Consider the following 20,027-nt stretch of genomic DNA (forward strand, 5'->3'; position numbering starts at 1 on the left):
GATCCTACAAGGAAAACCCTAGGACCTCGCCATGTAGCAGGGAAGAGAGACAAATAAATCAATGATTACACGGATTTTAATGAACGGTGTATGGAAGTCACCAAGAGCACCACAGGAGCACTGAGAGGTGCATCTAACAGCTAGCAGCAGACAGAAAAGGCTTCTTTGCAAAAGTAGTATTTCAGCGGAGTCTTGAGCTTGAGTGCAAGTCAGCAGATGAAAAGGAGATGAGGGCACAGCAAGAAGAGCAACAGTGCACAAAACCAGGAGGAGGCAGGAGACAGGCCACTGCTTCAGGAATGGCGGTTATCTCTGGAGCTCAGGGTGATAAGGATGAACATGTTTTTGATTGAAAAGGTCTACAAAGCTGGGAAATCCAAGCTTTCAATTTTTAGAAAGATCATTCTAACTGGTGGAAAGGACAGATTGTGTGAAGGCAATAATGGTGGGGAACAGGAAAATGAGTCTGGAGCACATCTTGGTGATGCTGCTGAGAGGTGGCTCACATAGCCTTTGAACTCAAGTTGTTTTGCTAGCCAAGAGGATAGAGGGGGTGAGAGCTAAAAACTTGGGAAATAAATAGAAGGTAGATTTCAAAGGACATGGTAGCTAGCCTGATGGATGTGTAGAAGTGGAGCTGACTGAGATGACCCCAGGGGCCAGGGACATGGTGATCAAGTGGATGGTGATACCATGCATGCAACTGTGAATGGAATAGGCTCACGGGATGATGGGGCAGAAAAGCAAAGGGAACAGATTTAATGAGTCCAGTTTTTAGCATGTAGTTTGAGGCTGCCATGAGATATCAAGGTTAAGATGTCAACTAAGATATTTGGGTATGAGTCTTCAATTTTTAGAAAAAAGTCTGGCTGAAGACAAAGATCTAAGATGCAGTCTCCCAGAGAAAGGGCAGATCCTTATGAAATAAAGACATTCAAGTGCAAAAGGAACAGCTGTTTAGGGAGCCAGGACACTCAAATCTCAAATACTCACAGTTAACGTGCTATGTGAAAGAAGCCTAATTCCTTAACATGAATCAAACAGCTATCCTGTTCTTACCGGAAACACACACACACACGCACACACACACACACGCACACAGGTTAAGCTAACATTTTAAAGAAATTTTAAACAAATTTCTTTTTTCCTCTAGTAAGAAAGACAACAGGCAAATAACACAGAGGAAACAGTAAAAACAAGGAAGGGAGAATAAAAGAAAGAGACCAAAAAAAAAAAAAAAAGGTAGACAATAAGGGACGGCAGGAAATAAAGGAATGAAAAGTCTTTCAAGTTTCTCTTTCTTCCTTGAATGAAATAGTGAACTTCACACAAGTAATGGCCAAAGCAGAGAAAAGCTTCAAGGATTCAGAAGGTTGAAGAAAACTCATAGAAAGGGCTTAAAGGAAAGGCTGACCTTAAACTTGAAACTCCGCTTAGAAATCCAGTGGAAGATGTTAGATTTGAAAACAAGGAATTCTAGTGAAATAAAAACAATCTAATCACAGAGGATGAATGAGATGACAGTGAGAGAACTTAAGGTTTAGTGAGCAAGTATTAGATGGTGACTAGGTTTTTCGCTTTCTTTTGAAAATATGCTATCTGTACTCATTTTCTAAAAATATAGTGTTGAATGATGGTAATTTTTCATAAGCAATAATAAAGACCTTTGTTATTTTTTAAGTTTTATAAATATTTGTTTTAAAAATGAAAACCATACTATTATTCCTATTTCCCATGGTTCTTTCATATGGCCTGGGGCTGCTTCGGTGGAGGCGCCACTGCCCCCGCTGGGAAGTAAGGAACCGTATTTTTGAGTTGAGGCTGCTTCTTGAACACCTGCACAGCTAAGTACCACAAGAAATGACATCATATATCACATGTGCCATGAGTACAAAAAGAAAACAACTATTTATACTTCTTTATATGTGAAGAAAGCCCAAATGAATTCTTAACAATTTCATGTCTGACAAGGCTATTAAATATAGAAGCAGCAGGCATGAGACTATGAGCACTTTGCCTATAGATAGTAAAAACTTAGTTTTATTATATCTTCTTAACAAGCTAGCTCCAAGTGACCCAACAACACAGGCTACGGTACAATCTCAGAGATGGCTTTTCACTTATTGGTTCATAGATTTCTGCCAAACCAAAGTTTTATGGCTTAACTCTAACATTTCTAGGGGGAATTGGGTGAACCATATGCAATTGCTGCCATCGCACCTTTTTTTGACATATAAACTCAGCAATTGTATATTCAACCTAATGGAAAGTAAAGGCAGGGAGGACAGGAAGCATCTGGAATGAGCTAGGAGTTTCACTGGCTGCAAGATGTAAACAAAGCAAGAAATATACTAAATGACACCTCCGGAAAATGATCTAGGAAAAGTTCCGGGAAAGTCCAGAATCTGGAAGAAAAGGAAGCAAAGGATAGAGAAGATCTCTCACCCCGGTGTCAGATTTAGAAGCAGATGCCAAAACCTGAAACCCTTAGAGAGCACTGTCTAATGCTGTTCCTCAACATATGCCCCCGCAGAGAAAGAGGTGCAGTAAAGTGTTGGCAGTGAGCCAGGCCACCTGTACCATTGCTATTCTAGGCACTTCTGTAGATTGTCACATTGACTCAGTAGTACGTGGCAAAGCATGCCCTTGCTTTACAGGCACCGCAAGGGAGGCAGCCGCTCAGTGCAAATAGGTAACCATGCATCACAGGCCACAAACAGGAGGAGCACCTTTGAGGGTCCCTCACTGTGACAAAGAATGACCCAAGGCTAAGCCCTGAAACGAACATAGGCATATGGGCGTAATACATAGGAGGTACTCAAAAAGATACCCCACATCCCCTTCTTTCTCCATCTCCTTCTCCAACCCCATACAGACATTTAAGTCACCAGTTGGAGTAAGGTACACTGTAAAATGAATATGCATTCTAAATATCTAGGCATTATCGCCTTACCTCAAATCAGTTTAACAAAACACCCAAGAAATGAAAACTCTAGGAGGACACTCTGTGCTTGGGGCTCAGGGTAGGTCTGGACAATACGATGCTGCCCAGAAAGGTAAAATTGAGTCGAAGCAGGAGCTGAAAATGGGAGCATCAGGAAAGGGACGATTCACTGACAGGCAGAAAGGGTGCAATGCGGACAGGCAAGCCACAGACCAGCTCTGCCAGCCTCCTGCTGTGGGAGAAGCCAAGACCCTCCAAGTGACCTGGTAAAAAGCAGGCTAATTCTATGCCTCCCTAAAACAAAACAAATAGGAACACATTTATGCAGACACATTTTACCACCCTGGAATCACTCTCAATGACTGTCTGCTAGTCCCAGTAAACATACACTCAAGAGGTCAGTGAAAGAGAATCATCTATCTCACATATGGTAACAACTTCTAAAAGAAGGGTGTGATAACTGCATAATAAACATGGAGAAAAAATATACGCTCCCAAGAGAGACCAAGGAACTGCTGAGTATCCTGGACTTTTCTCCTCTCCCAACACAGTGAGGTCCCAGACCATGCACATGCTCTGCGTTCTCCTCTCCAAGGTCTTCCTGTTACGCAAGGTAGGCAAGGAGCAGACTCACTCATTGAGTAAAGGCATGGATGTTCTCCTCTTGCTCTTCTGCACCATGTTGGCCTGATTCCTCAGGGAGATGCGAATCATGGCTGGGGCCAACCTACAGGGCTCCCCATCCACTTGCATGGGAATGGATTTGTAAGTTAGAAGCATGACTTCTCGACACTGGTGCAGTCTTTCGCCATGGCCCCCAACTTGGAGGGCAGCCTGGAAAAACAAGAGTTGAAGGATAGCAAGGAGTCAGCTCTTGCTACTTAAAAAAGCTAGAAACCCCAAGCGTATTGAACATAACCAAAGGGCTTTAGATGAACACAGTAAAATTAGCTACCAGTATAATAAGAATCCTGGATAAACCATTAAGATAAATAAATATTCAAAATTTTGATGAGTTTTAATAACCAGTTTTCACTTTTATTTCTAAAATAAATCTAAATTTCATTCATTTTAAATCTAAATTTAATTGTGCTAGTTTAATACTAAGGTTTTTCTTTACATTACCTGTACTTGTTAAATAAACAAAATATGTAGAACAAAAAGAATATAAAGGAGAAAAAGTACGTGATTTATTAATTTCTAATTTGTATTTATCTAATTCTTAAATACGCAGCCCATTGTTGGTTAATTTAGAAGCTCGGGCAGGCTTTTCCTTTTTACATAAAACCTCCTCAAGCTATTTCTAACCTCTATATGATCAATGAAATACAAAATAGTATCCATCACCTCGTTAACAACATTCTGGAAAGTAAAGCAGCTTTGAGGATCAAAATCAAACACAGTAAGAACTCAGTGCACCATGGTAGCCACAGAATGGACATTCAAGCCAATATTAAAAGTATTTTGTTAAGAGCAACAAATTAGCATAACTTCCCTGATTTGGTAAAAACAAAAAAGAAGTACTTAGTATCATTTATCCTTTTAGTGATAGAAATAATACATTTTTGATGTATAACCCACATAGATTACACAATTTTATTATACAGTTTAGTGAATATTTTATACCCATATTTGAACCTCCATCCAGATCAAGCTTTAGAAAATTTATAACACCCAAGAGTTTCCCACATGCCCCTTCCCAATCTATGACATCCCTCCTGACAATCCATTGGTGACTGTTATTGATTCTATCCCCATAGATTCATTTTGCCCAAACTTAAACTTCATGTACAATAAATCGTACAGTATGTACTCTTGTATCTGACATCTTTTGCTCATCATTATGTTTGACTGATATATGGGAAAATATATTTATTCATTTTTCTGCAGGTGAACATTTGGTTGTTTCCAGTTGGAGCTTTTATTAATATAAACTTTATTTCACATATCTTTTGGTACATACATAATCTCTTGGGTACACACAAATGAGTAGAATTGCTATGTCATAAGTTTAGGTATATATTTAACTTTAGTAGATACTGCTAAATACTTTTTCTAAAAAAATGTATCATAATGCATTTTGAATATCAATTCATTTATAATGAAGTAAACTTTAAAAAGTAGTTAAATACTAATTCTAGCTTAAATCTAAAATATTTACTCTTAAAAGGAAAAATATATATACTATCAGCTTGTTGCTAAATGTCTGTGTGTTTTGTAAAGACTAACAAGATAAACAAACCTCTTGTAAGACCGAACATCAAAAAATAGAAAACATAAAACTATTTTGATTTAAAAAATTTTTTAAAGAGATAATAGTTTTGAAAATCATTCAAGAATGTTATGAAGACATCAAATTGGAAAATCTAAATAAAGAGAAATAGGAAAAATATAATTTGTAAAAGTTGACATAATACAGAAATTAAATAGAATCTAAACTACTTTAAAAATTGAAAGATTTATAAAAACATATTTCTCATTTCACCATCCACCCCAGTCCCAAAAGTGTCATGGAGGACAGACGTTTTACAAGTCAGTCCTATCTGATGCTTACGGAAAAATGGTGTCTATTTAATACAAGTTGCTTTAGAAAATATGATGCTATAGCTTCCAAAATATCATACCAGCTAAGACAGTACAAGAAAACAAAATTTTAGCCTAAATTACATTTATAACCATACATGTCAAAATCCTTTAAAAAAAAAAAAAGTTAATTGCTCCCAGTAACCTTTTTCTAGAAAATAAATTTATTATGGATTATTACAGGAATTAAGAAATTAAGAACGGGCCGGGCGCGGTGGCTCACGCCTGTAATCCTAGCACTCTGGGAGGCCGAGGTGGGCGGATCGTTTGAGCTCAGGAGTTCGAGACCAGCCTGAGCAAGAGCGAGACCCCACCTCTACTAAAAATAGAAAGAAATTATATGGACAGCTAAAAATATATATATAGAAAAAAAATTAGCCGGGCATGGTGGTGCATGCCTGTAGTCCCAACTACTCGGGAGGCTGAGACAGGAGGATCCCTTGAGCTCAGGAGTTTGAGGTTGCTGTGAGCTAGGCTGACGCCACGGCACTCACTCTAGCCTGGGCAACAAAGTGAGACTCTGTCTCAAAAAAAAAAAAAAAAAAAAAAAAAAGAAATTAAGAACGGTTCAACTTCAGAAAATACATCATAATTTCACAATATTCGTGGTTTAAGTGAGAAAAACCACATTATCACCTCAAAAGATTAAGGAAAAAAATAATAAAGTTCAATGCTTTTGATAATAAAAAATTCTTAAAAAATTAGGAATAGCTCACACTCGGGGGAATGGGGGGGCATGGGCAATATATATAACCTGAACTTTTGTACCCCCATAATGAGCTGAAATAAAAAAAATGTTATATATATATATATATATATAAATCATATAACTTTTAAATAACATTTGATAACCTTAAAAAAAATTAGGAATAGAAAGTAACTTTTTTAACTGATAAAGGCCACCTACCAAAATACTTAGAGAAAACATGATTCACAACAAAGAAAATTCAGAAGCATTCCTTTCAAGAGATGAGGTTATCTATTAGCAACAAAAGTTTTCAACATAATATCAGAGACCATAAGACTTTTATGCAGAAAACTTTAAAATTTTATTAAAGGAAATAAGGGAAGACTTCAATAAGCAGAGAGTCATGCTATAATCAAGGATAGGACAATTCAATGCTCTAATGATGTTAATTTTTCTAAATTAATATACAAATTCAATGTAATTCAAATAAATAAGAGAAATAACTATTTTGAGGAATCTTGTTGTGATAGTTAATTTTATGTGTCAACCTGGCCAGGCTACAGTAGGACCCAAATATTTGGTCAAACATTATTCGAGATGTTTCTGTGAAGGTATTTTTAAAATGAGATTAACATTTAAATCAGTACACTTTGAATAAAGCAGATTGCCATCCAGAATGTGGGTGGGCCTCACCCAATCAGCTGAAGACTCTAATAGAAAAATGAATGACCTCCCCGGAAGAAAAAGGAATTCTACCAGCAGCCTGCCTTCGGACCGGAGCATCACCATCAACTGTTCCCTGGGTCTCAAGCCGCTGGCCTACCCTGCAAATTGAGATTTGCCAGCTTCCACATTCACATGAGATAAAAACAAATCTCACTCTCTCTCTCCCCCTCCACACACACACTCACCCCATACACATACCCTATTGGTTCTGTTTCTCTGGAGAACCCTAAATAATATACTTGCCAAACTGATTCTATAAATAATTTGGAAGAATAAAGGCCCACAAATAAATGAGGATAGTTTAGAAGAAGAAGAGCACTAGAGAGTAGACTACTCATCAGATATCGAGACATGTAACATTTAAAGACACAGTAATTAAAATAGTGGTGTTTGAACAGCCAAAAGAGAAAGCCAAGGAAATGCAGGGAGAACAGAAGAGACTCACACATGTGAGGACGTGGAATATGTTGATGTGGCATTACACAATTTTGAAGAAATGGTGGATAATGTAGTCAATGGTGCTGGGAATACTTCTCACTATACAGAGAAAAACAAAATCATCACCTCACATCACACACAAAGAAGGAAGAAATAAAAATATAAATATAAAAACTAGCAGGCTGAAAGAGAGCAAGCATTTCTCCCAATCTCTCTCTTTTTTAAAGCCGTGTCTGGCAGCAGCTAATTCTCCTCTGTGCCTCCACTCCCTGCTGGGAAGGCTTCTCTCCAGGCGGCCCCTGCGGTGGCCCCAGCCCTCATGGAGTGATTCCTTTCTCCAGAGTTCCAGCTCCTGCCTTGTGACTCTCCCAACACAACCATCAACAGGCTTCTCACGTGGCCGCTTCTCCCAGGTTCCACCTCCGTCTTGCAGCCGGGGATCCTTGGTGCTAATAACACCATCTTCTCCCTTTGTCCCTCTAGCCCTAGAGATGACAGAGACTTTCTGCAGTTGCTGATCTATGGATTGCTAATCTATTGGCTGCCCTCTTTTCAATTCTTCTAACATCCCATAACTAGTCTCCTGTATTAAATAGCCTCAATGGAATGATCTGCATGAGCTTTTTTCTTCTCTGATACACTCACTACACTAGTCACCAAGATGAGAATTTTTACTTAAATAATTTGCAGTGGCAGCAATACCAGCTACTTTATAGTTTTCTATACAACATTTTGTAAGCTATTATATTGTCATGAAGCTATATTATAAAGATTTATTTTTTTTTTTAATTTTTGGACACAGATGTGTTTTAAAGCTCCACTGCAAAACATGCTGTAGCTAGGGTGTCTAAACAGTATCAGTGTATTATCATAAATTGTTGTCCATGTGAGTAAATATTTATGGCACAAATAATTCTACAGATTCAGTTTCCTTCTATGTAAGGTAATTATGATATGCTGCTACAATCTGCGTCAGCCCTGGTATTTTAGGACTCTAGGTTGTGCCTACATTCTATTATTTCATGCTCTCAGATTCTCCCTCACCCCATCTAGACTCCTCTCTTACCTTGACTATATCAGCCATGGGATTAATGTCCAGCCACTGTAGACAATGAAGTGGAGGAGAATAAAAAGAAAAGGACTGAATTTGAAAAATCTCCCCTGTGGATCATGAAAAAAAACCTCAAACAAGCAATTATTGAATACTTACTAAGTCAGAACTTTTCTATGAAAAAGTAAAGACTCATACAGAAAACCTAAATGCTCTTTCTCATTGAGATTACTGGTATACAGGTATTTACTTAAATTTTTGTTCAATGAAGGCAGGTTACAGTCACTACCAAGTTGAGTCCATGATCTTAAAAATTTATAGTTTTAATTACCTCAGACATATCAATTTGTAATTAAAAAGATAGTTTTCTTTCTAAAATGCTTGACCCACCAGTTATGTTTTTAATTATATAGCAGCTATTTTAAATATGCAAAAATATACGAACATATATCCAAATAACTATACTCTTCTGTTTACATAATCACCTTAAACAGATGTTAGAGTTTTCAAACATTTACCTTAGAATATAATCAACATAACAGTCCAAGAAATGTGAAATTGAAGTGAAAGGTAGCCTCGTTAATTAACTAGCTAACAGAGAAAAATAGACTATCAAACGGAAAGTAAGAGGAATAAACTCACAACTGCCCCCTTTGTTTTGTTTGATTAAACACCTGTAAGTCAACTAGGTTGTCTTCAAGCCTAACTTGTTATCTCCAAGAGTTTGTTTCACAGCCTTAAAGGGCCCTAAACAGAAAACAGTGCTGCGAGCTCTCTGCCTCAGTTCCTGCCAGGACTACATTTCAAGGACTCTGATAAAGCCAGCCTCACAAAGAAAAGAAAAAAAAAAAAAAAAAAATGGAAAAAGCAGACACAGCCATTTCAGCTGCTCCTTTTATCAGTCTGCAGCAAAGGGAAAAAAAGTCCTATTTATCCTTTAAAAGCACCAACTGCTTTTGCTCAGCTGCCAGCATTTCCCACTACTTTCTCTCAGTGAGTGCCATTTTCCCTTCCTTTCTCTCTTTCTCCTCTCTTTCTCTTTTTTTTTCTCTCCCTTTCTTTCTTGGGAAAGTAAATAAACTTTTTACATCTTTGTATCCTAACCTTTGTGAGAGAAATCTTTCTCAACCTGCACCATGAGCTCCTCGTGAGTCTTCACCCCAACGTGAAGGACTGAAAATAAGATTCTTGCACCTTAAATGAACAAAAATACTGTGGAATAAAAAAATTACAATGCTGTACTGCTATATGAGTAGTAAGTAGTAAGATAAAATGTGTATGAAAATGGAGGACTATATGTCAGTATATATTTAGAGACGATAAAATGTTCAAAATTATACAGCTTAAACTACATTTAACTCTGCTTTTCTGAGATTGGATTTTCTACCTTGGAAGCAATCTAGAGTCACCAGAATCTGAGATTCAATCACACATTTGATGCTAGCTGGTGTGCACGTATTACATTATTCATATCATGTAAAGAGAAAAAATTAATTGACATAATTTCAGTATTCCATTTCTTCTTGGCCAACTCCCATCTACTATGATGTTTCTCTTTTACTTACTAACAGTAGGATGAGAGAGAGAAGGATTTGGCAGATCCTCCCAAAAAACAATCTCTCTAACCTAAAGAGATCGCCTGAACTCCAAACATATGTTTCAAATTGCCCATTTCTTTATTTCCTTACATGTCATACAGGGATTTCAAATTTAAAACAGAGTTCATTTCTTTTGCAATATTCTCCTTTTTTTACATTTTCCATCTCATTTAATACATTCACACTTCACTTAGTCGCCTATGCCAGCCCCCCGGGAGGCATGTACACATAAGTCACTGTGTCCCAGTAACTTTTTTGAACTCGCCAGGCCCTTCTGCCTTCATTGCCACTTTCTCACTTCAAGTTTCCACGCCTTGTCATGTCTGCACACGGACTCTGGCACCAACATGCTGACCTGTCTGTCTGCCTCCAGCCGTAGAGAGTCCAGTTGCCTTCTACCCTGACATCCCGATATTCTTTCCAAAGCACAAATCTGACCCTGTCTCATCCCGTTTCCCTCAGCCTCCCCACTGACAGTTTAAAGAGCTCTGTCTCTGCCTCGTCTTTATCCACATCCATGGCTTTATTCACTGTATGTATCGTCACCGTCACCGAGCCATCACTGGCAGCTCTCCTAGGACACTGTGGTCTCTTAGGCTAATTCCCCTGATGGCAACGGCCACTTAGCAATTTCACTCCTAGAGGCTCCTTCCTGCTCTGTGAAATATTTGCTGATATTCCCACCTTATAAACACTGCTCTGGTTTCAATTCTCCTTCTATTCTCACATAGGTCTTTCTCCCAGAATGTATAACTTCAGGACACAATTGCTTGTTTACTCCTCTGTCTTCCCCTACAACACTGAGCTGTGCACACCCTGAGGACAGGGCTTTTCTTTTGGTTCATTTCTTAACCATTTCACCCAGCAGCACATCATTTATAGATGCAGTATTGGTGGATTTAATAAATATTCAATAAATATGTATGATTGACGCTAATAAATAAAAACAGAGAGACATATTAAATAAGTATTACCTTGAATTTATAAAATTCCTATTAATTAGAGACCATAACTGGTGCTGAAATTTCCCATACAACGCATGGGCCTTTTGTGACCCAGACTCCGAAGTTGCATAGCATAACTTCCGCTGCACTTGATTCATCAAAGTATTCACAAGCCCAACCAGATTCAAGGGGAGGGTACAAGGACCCAAACCCTTGATAGGATAAGTGTCTAAAAATTCAAAGCCATTTTAATAAAACCACAGTCACCACTGGATGATGCTAGTGAACCAACTCATTATTTTGAATACGTATATAGAAAGAAAAGGAATCATTTCTTTGTCTTTTCCCACACAAACTGTATAATTACTATGTGATCAAATAGTTGATGAAGAGAAGTTTCTCTTTATAAAAATATTCCAGTTAGTAAATGAAGAAGGATAGGATTAGAATATCACTATTTTTCAACTCTTGATGATTGCTGGATCCAGACATGGCCCATCAACATCTGCTAAAATGAAAAAAGGAGAAAGATAACCAGATATGTTGTATCCTCTCTTAGAAAGATAAAACACTACTTTTACAAAGTAGGTTTGGGGGAATCTGGTGCATATAGATACAGCTATCAATTCACGGGAAATATAAGGAAGAAAGAAGAACATTTTAATAAATGCCTCAGGGATGCTATCAGCAAAATTCAGACTCAGAAACTTTACAGAACGAATGGCCTGGTTTCTTCAATAAATAAATGCAGGCATGGGGGAGATGAATGGGAGACTATAGAGAGTTACAAGTCATCTCAACCAATCCCCATGTGCAAACTTTATTTGGATCCTGATTCAAACAAACAGAGCATAAGAAAACAAAAGGCATTTGTGAGACAATAGGAAATTTGAGCTCTAAGTAGATATTTAGTTATATCCTGGTACTACTGTTTTAATTTTTTTAGATATATATGTTATTGTGGTTGTGTTTACAAAACAAGTCTTTATATTTTAAAAACCCATTCAGAAATATTTATAGATGGATATATATGCTATGCATATGATGCATATATCACATATATACATAAAATGTCTGGGATTTGCTCCAAAATAATATAAGGGAAGAGATTGTAGATGAGAACAAATATAAGACTGTCCATAAATTGATAATTATAAAAGAATAGAGAGGGTACTTTGTGGGTTCATTATATTATTTTCTCTATTTTTATGTTGAAATCTTCCCATAATAAATACCTATTTACAAAACACATTTAAGTAACTCTCAGTAACCTTGAATAAAGTAAAAACTCCTAGATAAATTCTATAGTGCACTCTATGATGTGGCCCTTACCTAGTTCTTCAGCACCACCTATTGTCCTTCTCACTTTTCACCTACACTTATACTACATAAAACTACTTATAGCTCCCACAGAGGACTATGATGTCTCATACTTCCAAGTTTTTGTAAATTTCCCTTTTTCCAGAATGCCAAGTCCCATTCTTCTTCTCCTGGCAAAATTCATGGTCAGTCACATTTACACATTGCCAACTGCATGTCTTCAGCTTCCTGCTGGGCACTGGCGACACACTACAATGATGGATGGACCCCATTTGCTACTCCTGGCTGCCCCTCCAGCCTTCCCTGCCCTCCTTTCTGCCCTGCAAGGCCGACGCATTTGGACTGCATCAGTGGCTCCCTTGCCTTCTGGCTTTTGATTGGACTTCTCCAGATGGAGCCTCTAGCAGAAGATCCGCAAGTCAAGGAGAAGAATGAAGTCACTGTATTTATGTCCCTGGCTCTCTCCCTGCTAGGTTAGTGTAGGTTGACTGCCTCCTCTTGCAAATATCCCTTGTGTCAGGTGGCCCTTTCCAAGTAGTGCTCTTTCTGCTACAGGTGACTGCCTGTTTGCCTTGGCATCTTCAGCTCAGGAATTGTTTCTCATAAACCTAGTGTACTATTTGTAAAGAGTACCTCCATTCAACTCTCCTTGAATTATCCAGTTTCGGTCCGCCATAGCTCTCCTGTATAATTAGTGTAATGCACTAATTATTATACTAAAATATCATACCAATTAGTAGAATAAAAATTATACCAATTATACAGCTGTAAACAAAAACCATCCAAACCAAAAAAGACTATAAGAAGAACTAGACACTGATATAAGCATGAAGGAAGAGGTCAAGAACATTTTAGAGAGGGACAGTATGTGCAATGGCTTGGGGGTGCAAAAGCAGTGAAGGATGTTCAGTGCTATGCTTCAATTGTGTGGCCACTTGAGCTAGAAAGCAAAGATGAAAGTGGGGAAGGCTGGAGAGCCAGACAGAACTCTGACTTTATAGGCCAAGTAGGGATTTAGATTTTGATCCTAAGAGCAATAGGGATATATCCAATATTCTCCTTGGCCTGCCAGGCCTAGGTAAGGGACCATCATGATCTTTCAGACAATCTCTGAGAGCCTGTTACCAGACAGAACTAGGAAGCTCTAGCACATGGTAACATTCAATAAATGTTCATTGGATCAGTGAATAAAGAATAAGTAAAACACGTATGAACAATTTTAGGGGTGTTCCCATAATATACTAGCATGATGTTGTCACCTCTAAGAATTCTTCTTTGCATATGTCCTTCCTGCACTTAATCCTGTTTGCTCTTGGCTGTGCGGTAGCTTGCAATTAACATAAAAAACACTGCTGATAAAGAACTACGTATGTGTCACAACTCTGAAAAGTAAGTCAATCCCAGCCCAATCTTTTATACTGTGACAACCATTTCATTCTAGAGAGGATTTAATAAGGAACATCAACAAATCAGGCAAAGGAGATTCTTGTCATAATTATAATAGATTACTAGATTAAACTTCACAAATTCGAGGTGATTGAGGAAGAGCCATTTGGAATTCACAAGATGAGTGAATAAAAATACGTTATGGTTTCTCTAGAACAAGAAAAACAACCTTCTTGCTTTCACGCATAAGGTTTAGCACAAACCAAGTGCTAACCAAAGGTTCCAAATGGAAGCTTAATTTATATTTGCTTTACAAACTGATAGTGTGGCCTGATTTACACATGATAAAATAATGAGCATAATTTTTAATTGGCTCCCTGATCATTTAACAAGTGGGAATGCATGTCTAAAACCTGCTTGAAAATACACTTATGCTATAAATATTTTTAATGCAAGCAAACAAAATTAAAATACAAGGTGATCTCAATACTGTGGCAACTGAATATTCAATAATGTCATAATAATGACATCTTTGTATATTCAGGTATTCTGTGATAATGGAGATGCCCATCTCATTCATAAGTTAGCAAAATGAAATTGAATCCAAATAACTAGTTTCCTTTTTACCTAAACACTCAGTGAACCAAAAAAATGTAGCAAATGCTATGGCTTCTGTACCAGTGCTGGGATATCTCTGTGGTGTAATGCTTAATTAGTATGAAAGCTTTTCATTCTGGTACAAAATTAATCAGTAAAATTAACAAATGATACTTATTTTTGTTGAAATTCAAATGTGCATCAGTTTTCTTAGTGACACAAAGGATGACCTTTTTTCTCATTTTTCCTAAGCAACTCTATATTTCATAAAGTTTATAAATTGATAAAGCAGGAGAGAGAATTATACTAAAGTTCTGTGAAGTGAGTAAACTTTAACTGTGACTAAAACACATTTCATTTCAATGCAAAAGTTGTGTTGCTCACCAAAGAGGCCATGGTGAATCCAATAACCTCAATATACCCATCATCATGACGCTGAGGCTCAAAATCATGGTGATCCCCTGGGTTTCCCCAGGGCATTGTGCCAGCACAATATCTGCAAGATAAGATTAAAGACAGAGTTAAGTACATTTCATTCTTCTCATGATTATCACTGAGGATTCATTTGTAGTTAGACCCAATGTTTATTTAACATAAGAACAGTATTCCATTCTTGGTATGTACTTTCCAATGGAAACGAAAATGGACTTGTTATCGTCTCCAAAATATCAACCTGTGAAAATGGTCTATAATTTTATAACAAAAGTATCTTGTGGTATCCAGCTTTCTCCTAATTCATTAGTTATGAATATTTCTCACTCTATGATTCATACATGCCTGTTTTCCATGATATGCCATGAATTATCTACAGGCAGTTTCAGAATTTGGTCTTGAAGGAAGGCAAAAGCACACTAATAGGAAAAACACAGTGGGTAGAATTTATATACATAATTAAAATAAGAAGTACCCACAGGATAAGGGAAAGGTAACCAAAGAAGAAACAGTGAAGAAGGGATAGAATATAGTTAAGAGATTAGGAATGGAAGGAGAAATAAAAGAAACTGGAGAAGTAAAGAAAGTGAATCTAGAGGAAATAGGGAGAGGAGCAAGGAACAAAAAAGAGGAAGGGTAAGAGAAAAAAATAATAAAGCAAGGTAATAAACAATGTTTACTGAGAATCAAGGCCTTCTACTTCAATTAGGCTGCAAATATGTCTGTAATAAGATTGCAACTGACTATAATGAACACTGCTAAGAATAATCAGGGACTATGATACGTTTTCCTAGCCGTTGATTTACACACAACTCTTATTTCAATTAAATTCAGTCTAAATAGAATATATTTGCAGATTTTGTGTCTGAGTTATTTTGTGGGCAAATAACAAAAGGTTATAGATCCATCCTTTCCAAAATCTTGCCCAGTCTAGAATCTAATTTTATACCACTGAGATAATGTGCTTATTTTGAGACTAGTTATCTTAAATATCCCTTTCTCCAGAGGTATGTAATAGCACCAAAGAGACTTAACATTCTGGTTAGAAAAACAGTACTCTAATTCATCCTATTTTTTCAAAGAATTCATCTGGCAATGATTTTGAATGAATTCCATGCTCAAATCAAATTGGATGGTTTCTTAACAGCTTTCAGGAAACTGGGCACAGATATTTATTCAAGTCTATCATTCTTGGTGGGGTAGGGGGAGAAAAGAACAGCAATTAAGAATTAAATGAAAATACTTCAACCGAGAGAGGTATCTGGGTGTAAGGATGGATAAGTACAGTCTATGCAGGACATATCACACACTAAACCACCCACCACAAAGAACACTAAATAAACCAAGTAGGAGAACAAAATTACCAGACCTAGAAACCTTTAATAAGGCATTAAGATAACTGATTTTCATTGTTTATACCTGAAATTTTTCTGTTATGAAAACAGATAACCTCAAGTCAAACAGAGTTCACATCAAACCAAGGAAACAATATGAACAGAGCTTACCTAGGTATATTTAAAAATACTATACACTGGAACTTCAATTCCTGAATCTTTGGGGTGAGATCTGTTCCATCACACTGCAACAATCAAAGCAGAAAAAGCAAGGGTTTTGAAATAGTCACAAGTCTAAAAAATCATCAAAGATAACTGGATTGACAACAGTATATACCATGATGGTTTTTTTCCCCTTGCTCCATCTCTGCTTAAGTGAATGCCAGTTACTATGATCGAAAATATATTCTGATTATAGTTTTTCTAGAGTCTGGGTTAAGAGCTTGGTTTTGTTTTGACTTAACATAAAAATAAAGCTGCCATTTGACCAAAATGATTTTTTCTCTGGTCTCACAATCAAAGGACATACTGCCTTTCTTAACCTTGGATGATTAATAGATATTTAGGCTGCTAGCATCAACATTTAAAGATTTATGAACACTTAAAAGCATAAAAAGAATAAAGCCTCAAGTTAAAGCAGTAGCATTTGATACTATAGTCATCTGCTTCAAAGTTGTCATGAATATAACCATTTATTTTCTATGCCTTTTGAGATAATTTTTATTTTGAAAATGTTGAACATAACATTTTGAACACTTTTTAAAAGGTATATATACTGCAAACTTTTGAAAAGGTGTCCATGATAAATTAGTATTATCTCCATTAGTAATTTGTTCTTACAAATTGAATCTCTTACAGACTCTGGACTTCCAAAATAAACTTTTTCTGGAGCTTGGACATGACTGTGGGTCTCAAGGGCCCCTGGACAGCTTGTCCTCAATATTGACCTTTGTATGACCAGACTTCCCTGATCGTTTAGCACTTCCCTCAAGAGTATCATCCTCTGACTAATCGAAGAATAGGCTTTGATTTCCTGCTCTCATTTCCCACTGGTGACAAAAGCCAAAAGATAAAAACTCTAATCACAACTATAGACTTCTCAATGTCAAAGGTATAAAGCCTGCTTTTCTCTTTACTTTCTTCACACCCTCATCAGAATTTCCCCATTATCTTCTCCTTTGGAGAGAAGAGCAAAGCATTCCCAAACTCCCTGCAAATTGTGAAAGATTTCTTTAGGAGTAGTTTCGGTTTAAGCACAATGATTTTGCTAGCAGTCAAATTGACTGCAGCGCCCACATTCTTTTCCTGGCTGATCTCAATACAGCATAATTTTCATGAGAATTTCTTAGAAATTGTTTCCAGGAAATCTTACAATCTCAAATAAACAAGATATGTTTAGGAGTAATTTAGACAGGAATCAAATTCTAGACATGGATTGAAGGTGCTTTCCAGTACTCTCAACTACTAAGCAAACATGAAGTCTCCCAATTTATTTGACGACTTGAAATGAGTTTATAGGTGACTATATCAATGAAGAAAAAAAAGTACACATTTTAAATTATCAAAGTTGAGTGTTGTAAGCAAATAAAACTTCCAAAAAGTAGGATGTGATACATTAACAGCATGCAAAGCATTATTGTTGCATTACAGAAAAAGGCTATAATAAATATTATTGTATTTAGAACATAATTCATTTTTTAATTTTCCACCTTTTCCTGCTTGGAAACATGTCAGTGATTCTGGGAACTGATCAAATAATATAAAAAGAAGCACCTCACAATGTATAGTGTTTGACAAAGTTTTCTTACATATTATTGCATTAAATTGTACACGTCTTTAGAATAGCAGTTTTCAACTTTCTATCTAAAATACACACAAAGGAAAATATTTGCATGCAAAATATGTTCTAGGGTAAAAGCTCATACTTATAAAAAAATACAAGAAAAAATGAGGGAAGTAGAGCAAATAATGTAGGTTTTTATTATTGTTTTGTGCTTTCTTGGTCAAGTACTCAAATACACATTTTACATCTATTAATATATGAGAGATTATTAAGTATTACATCCAAAACACTGACTTCATCCTGTAACAAAGATGGTGTGTTACTGTATATACATCTAATCACTCTCACTAATCTTCCATTATTTTCATCTCACACTCAAGAAAACATATAGTGATGTCATTGTAGAAGTATCTTGTGTCCTTCTGTGTCATAGCACAATGGTCAAAAACTGTCGCTTCAAAGACTTGTCTTGATATACATATTTTACAGATGAGGAAAGCAAACTTCTTTGAAAGGTTAAATGATTGCCCAAAAGTCATATACCTAGTAAAGGTAGACCTAACTGTATCCCAAATGTTCATACTTAGTTTCTAATGGTTTTTCCTTCCTCAGAAGATATGATTTACATAAATATTCTACCTTGAATATTATATGTATTAGCTGATATCAAATCTTTCCTAGTTATTTGCTGCTATCTTGGCCTCTCTGCAAGCTTCCTTTAGTCTCTGCTGTATAGCCACCCATGCATGAGAAATTTATCATCAAGAGAACTTCCAGATATGAGGGAGAAACTCTTTAGTGGTTAGGAAGTATACAGAGTTGGATATCAACCCAATGACTTGGATAGTACCATGACATTCAATATGGCTGCTGCCCAGCACTCACTGGCTCTCTTGGCAGGCACTATGGATGTTTCTCTAAATGCAAAGTGAAGTTGATTTTTGGCTTCATTAGAGGCAGCTGGATAAACAGGGAAAATGTGGTATAAGGTTGCTGCTATTTACATTTAATAGCCATAATTTTATCAAAGGAAAGACTTTCATAGTTCAATGGACCATGTGTCTTTCTTGTGTCTAGCTTTAAGAAGATAATATTTTAGTTTTCAGGAGTCTCCACCACTAAAAGATACCTGCTTTTCATTGTTATTGTATTGGAACTGAAACATCTGAAAGTGATGTGAAGGGTGGTTGGTACCAGTGGTAAAGGCCTTGGTCTCTTGTTTCCACTGACTTAGATTCATGTCTCATATATGCTTTACTAGTAATAACAAATTTTAATGTGTGTCTTTTCATGCTCCTATATATTCCTTATGTTCTCACTAGCTTAAGATCATATATCTTTTCTATTGTCATGTATATATTTTGTTCTGTTCCCTCTTGTTATATATTCTTTTTCCTTACCTACAGCATAAATTCAAGCACTGTAATATTCCCATTCCTTCTTTTCCATCTCTATATATTTTTTTCTTTCTTTTTCATTTATTTATACAACTAAGTACAACAAAGTCATGTTGATCCCTTCTTTTAACCGGTTACTATAAGAAAACATTTTATGTCTTTCTTAGAAAAACTAATTATATGTTCTTTTAGAATTTATCACCTAGAGAAAGACAAATTTCTCTCTCCCTTGCCTCCAAGTAGTACAGAGGCCTCAGAAGAAACATCCCAAAAAAATCCACTCAGTGGTGAGGAACCTTGACCAGGTTGGAGAGTGAGTCACCACAAAATAATGAAATCCATGCATTGTTCTAATATGGAGACTCCTCAGACAGCCCTGGAATAAAGACATTTGTTATGTAAGCATCAATATATACTTCAAGGCCCAGCTAACATCATTTCCTGGATGAAATAGTTAGAATTATTACTTAGTTAGAGTTAGGGTTATTACTTCTCCCTTTCTTCCACCACCATATTGGATACACTGTTGAGTAATATTTATTGCATTGTCTACAGTGACTTATATGCCCTTCTCCACAACTGAACAGTGAGTTTCTTCAGGAGTGAAACTAGTCTTCATATTTATCTTCATCCCCGGCAACTAAGACAGTACCCAACACATAGGAAGTTCATAAATGTTGGCTGAAGGAACTACACTAAAGGATCTCTAAAGTTCTATGCAGTCCAGTGATTAACCTAACTATATAAACTAGTACTTTTAAGTTTATTTTTGCAGCATTCATATTCATATTCAAATGAAATAAATT

The 20,027-nt window shown here is 36.6% G+C and overlaps 1 protein-coding gene across 2 annotated transcripts in view; it reads right to left on the reverse strand.

Moving 5' to 3' along the window:
* Window positions 1-20,027, reverse strand: part of DGKI (diacylglycerol kinase iota) — a 405,374-nt gene that overhangs the window by 139,113 nt on the left and 246,234 nt on the right. For both annotated transcript variants that reach the window (XM_069461741.1, XM_069461740.1), the window contains exons 18-20: window positions 16,213-16,286; window positions 14,660-14,771; window positions 3,579-3,778 (exon numbers count right to left, since the gene is read on the reverse strand). In XM_069461741.1, coding sequence (XP_069317842.1) covers window positions 3,579-3,778; window positions 14,660-14,771; window positions 16,213-16,286 — 386 coding nt within the window. The remainder of the gene's footprint in view (window positions 1-3,578; window positions 3,779-14,659; window positions 14,772-16,212; window positions 16,287-20,027) is intronic.

The sequence above is a fragment of the Eulemur rufifrons genome, chromosome 29 (assembly GCF_041146395.1).
Source record: "Eulemur rufifrons isolate Redbay chromosome 29, OSU_ERuf_1, whole genome shotgun sequence".
In the NCBI taxonomy this organism is placed as follows: Eukaryota; Metazoa; Chordata; class Mammalia; order Primates; family Lemuridae; genus Eulemur; species Eulemur rufifrons.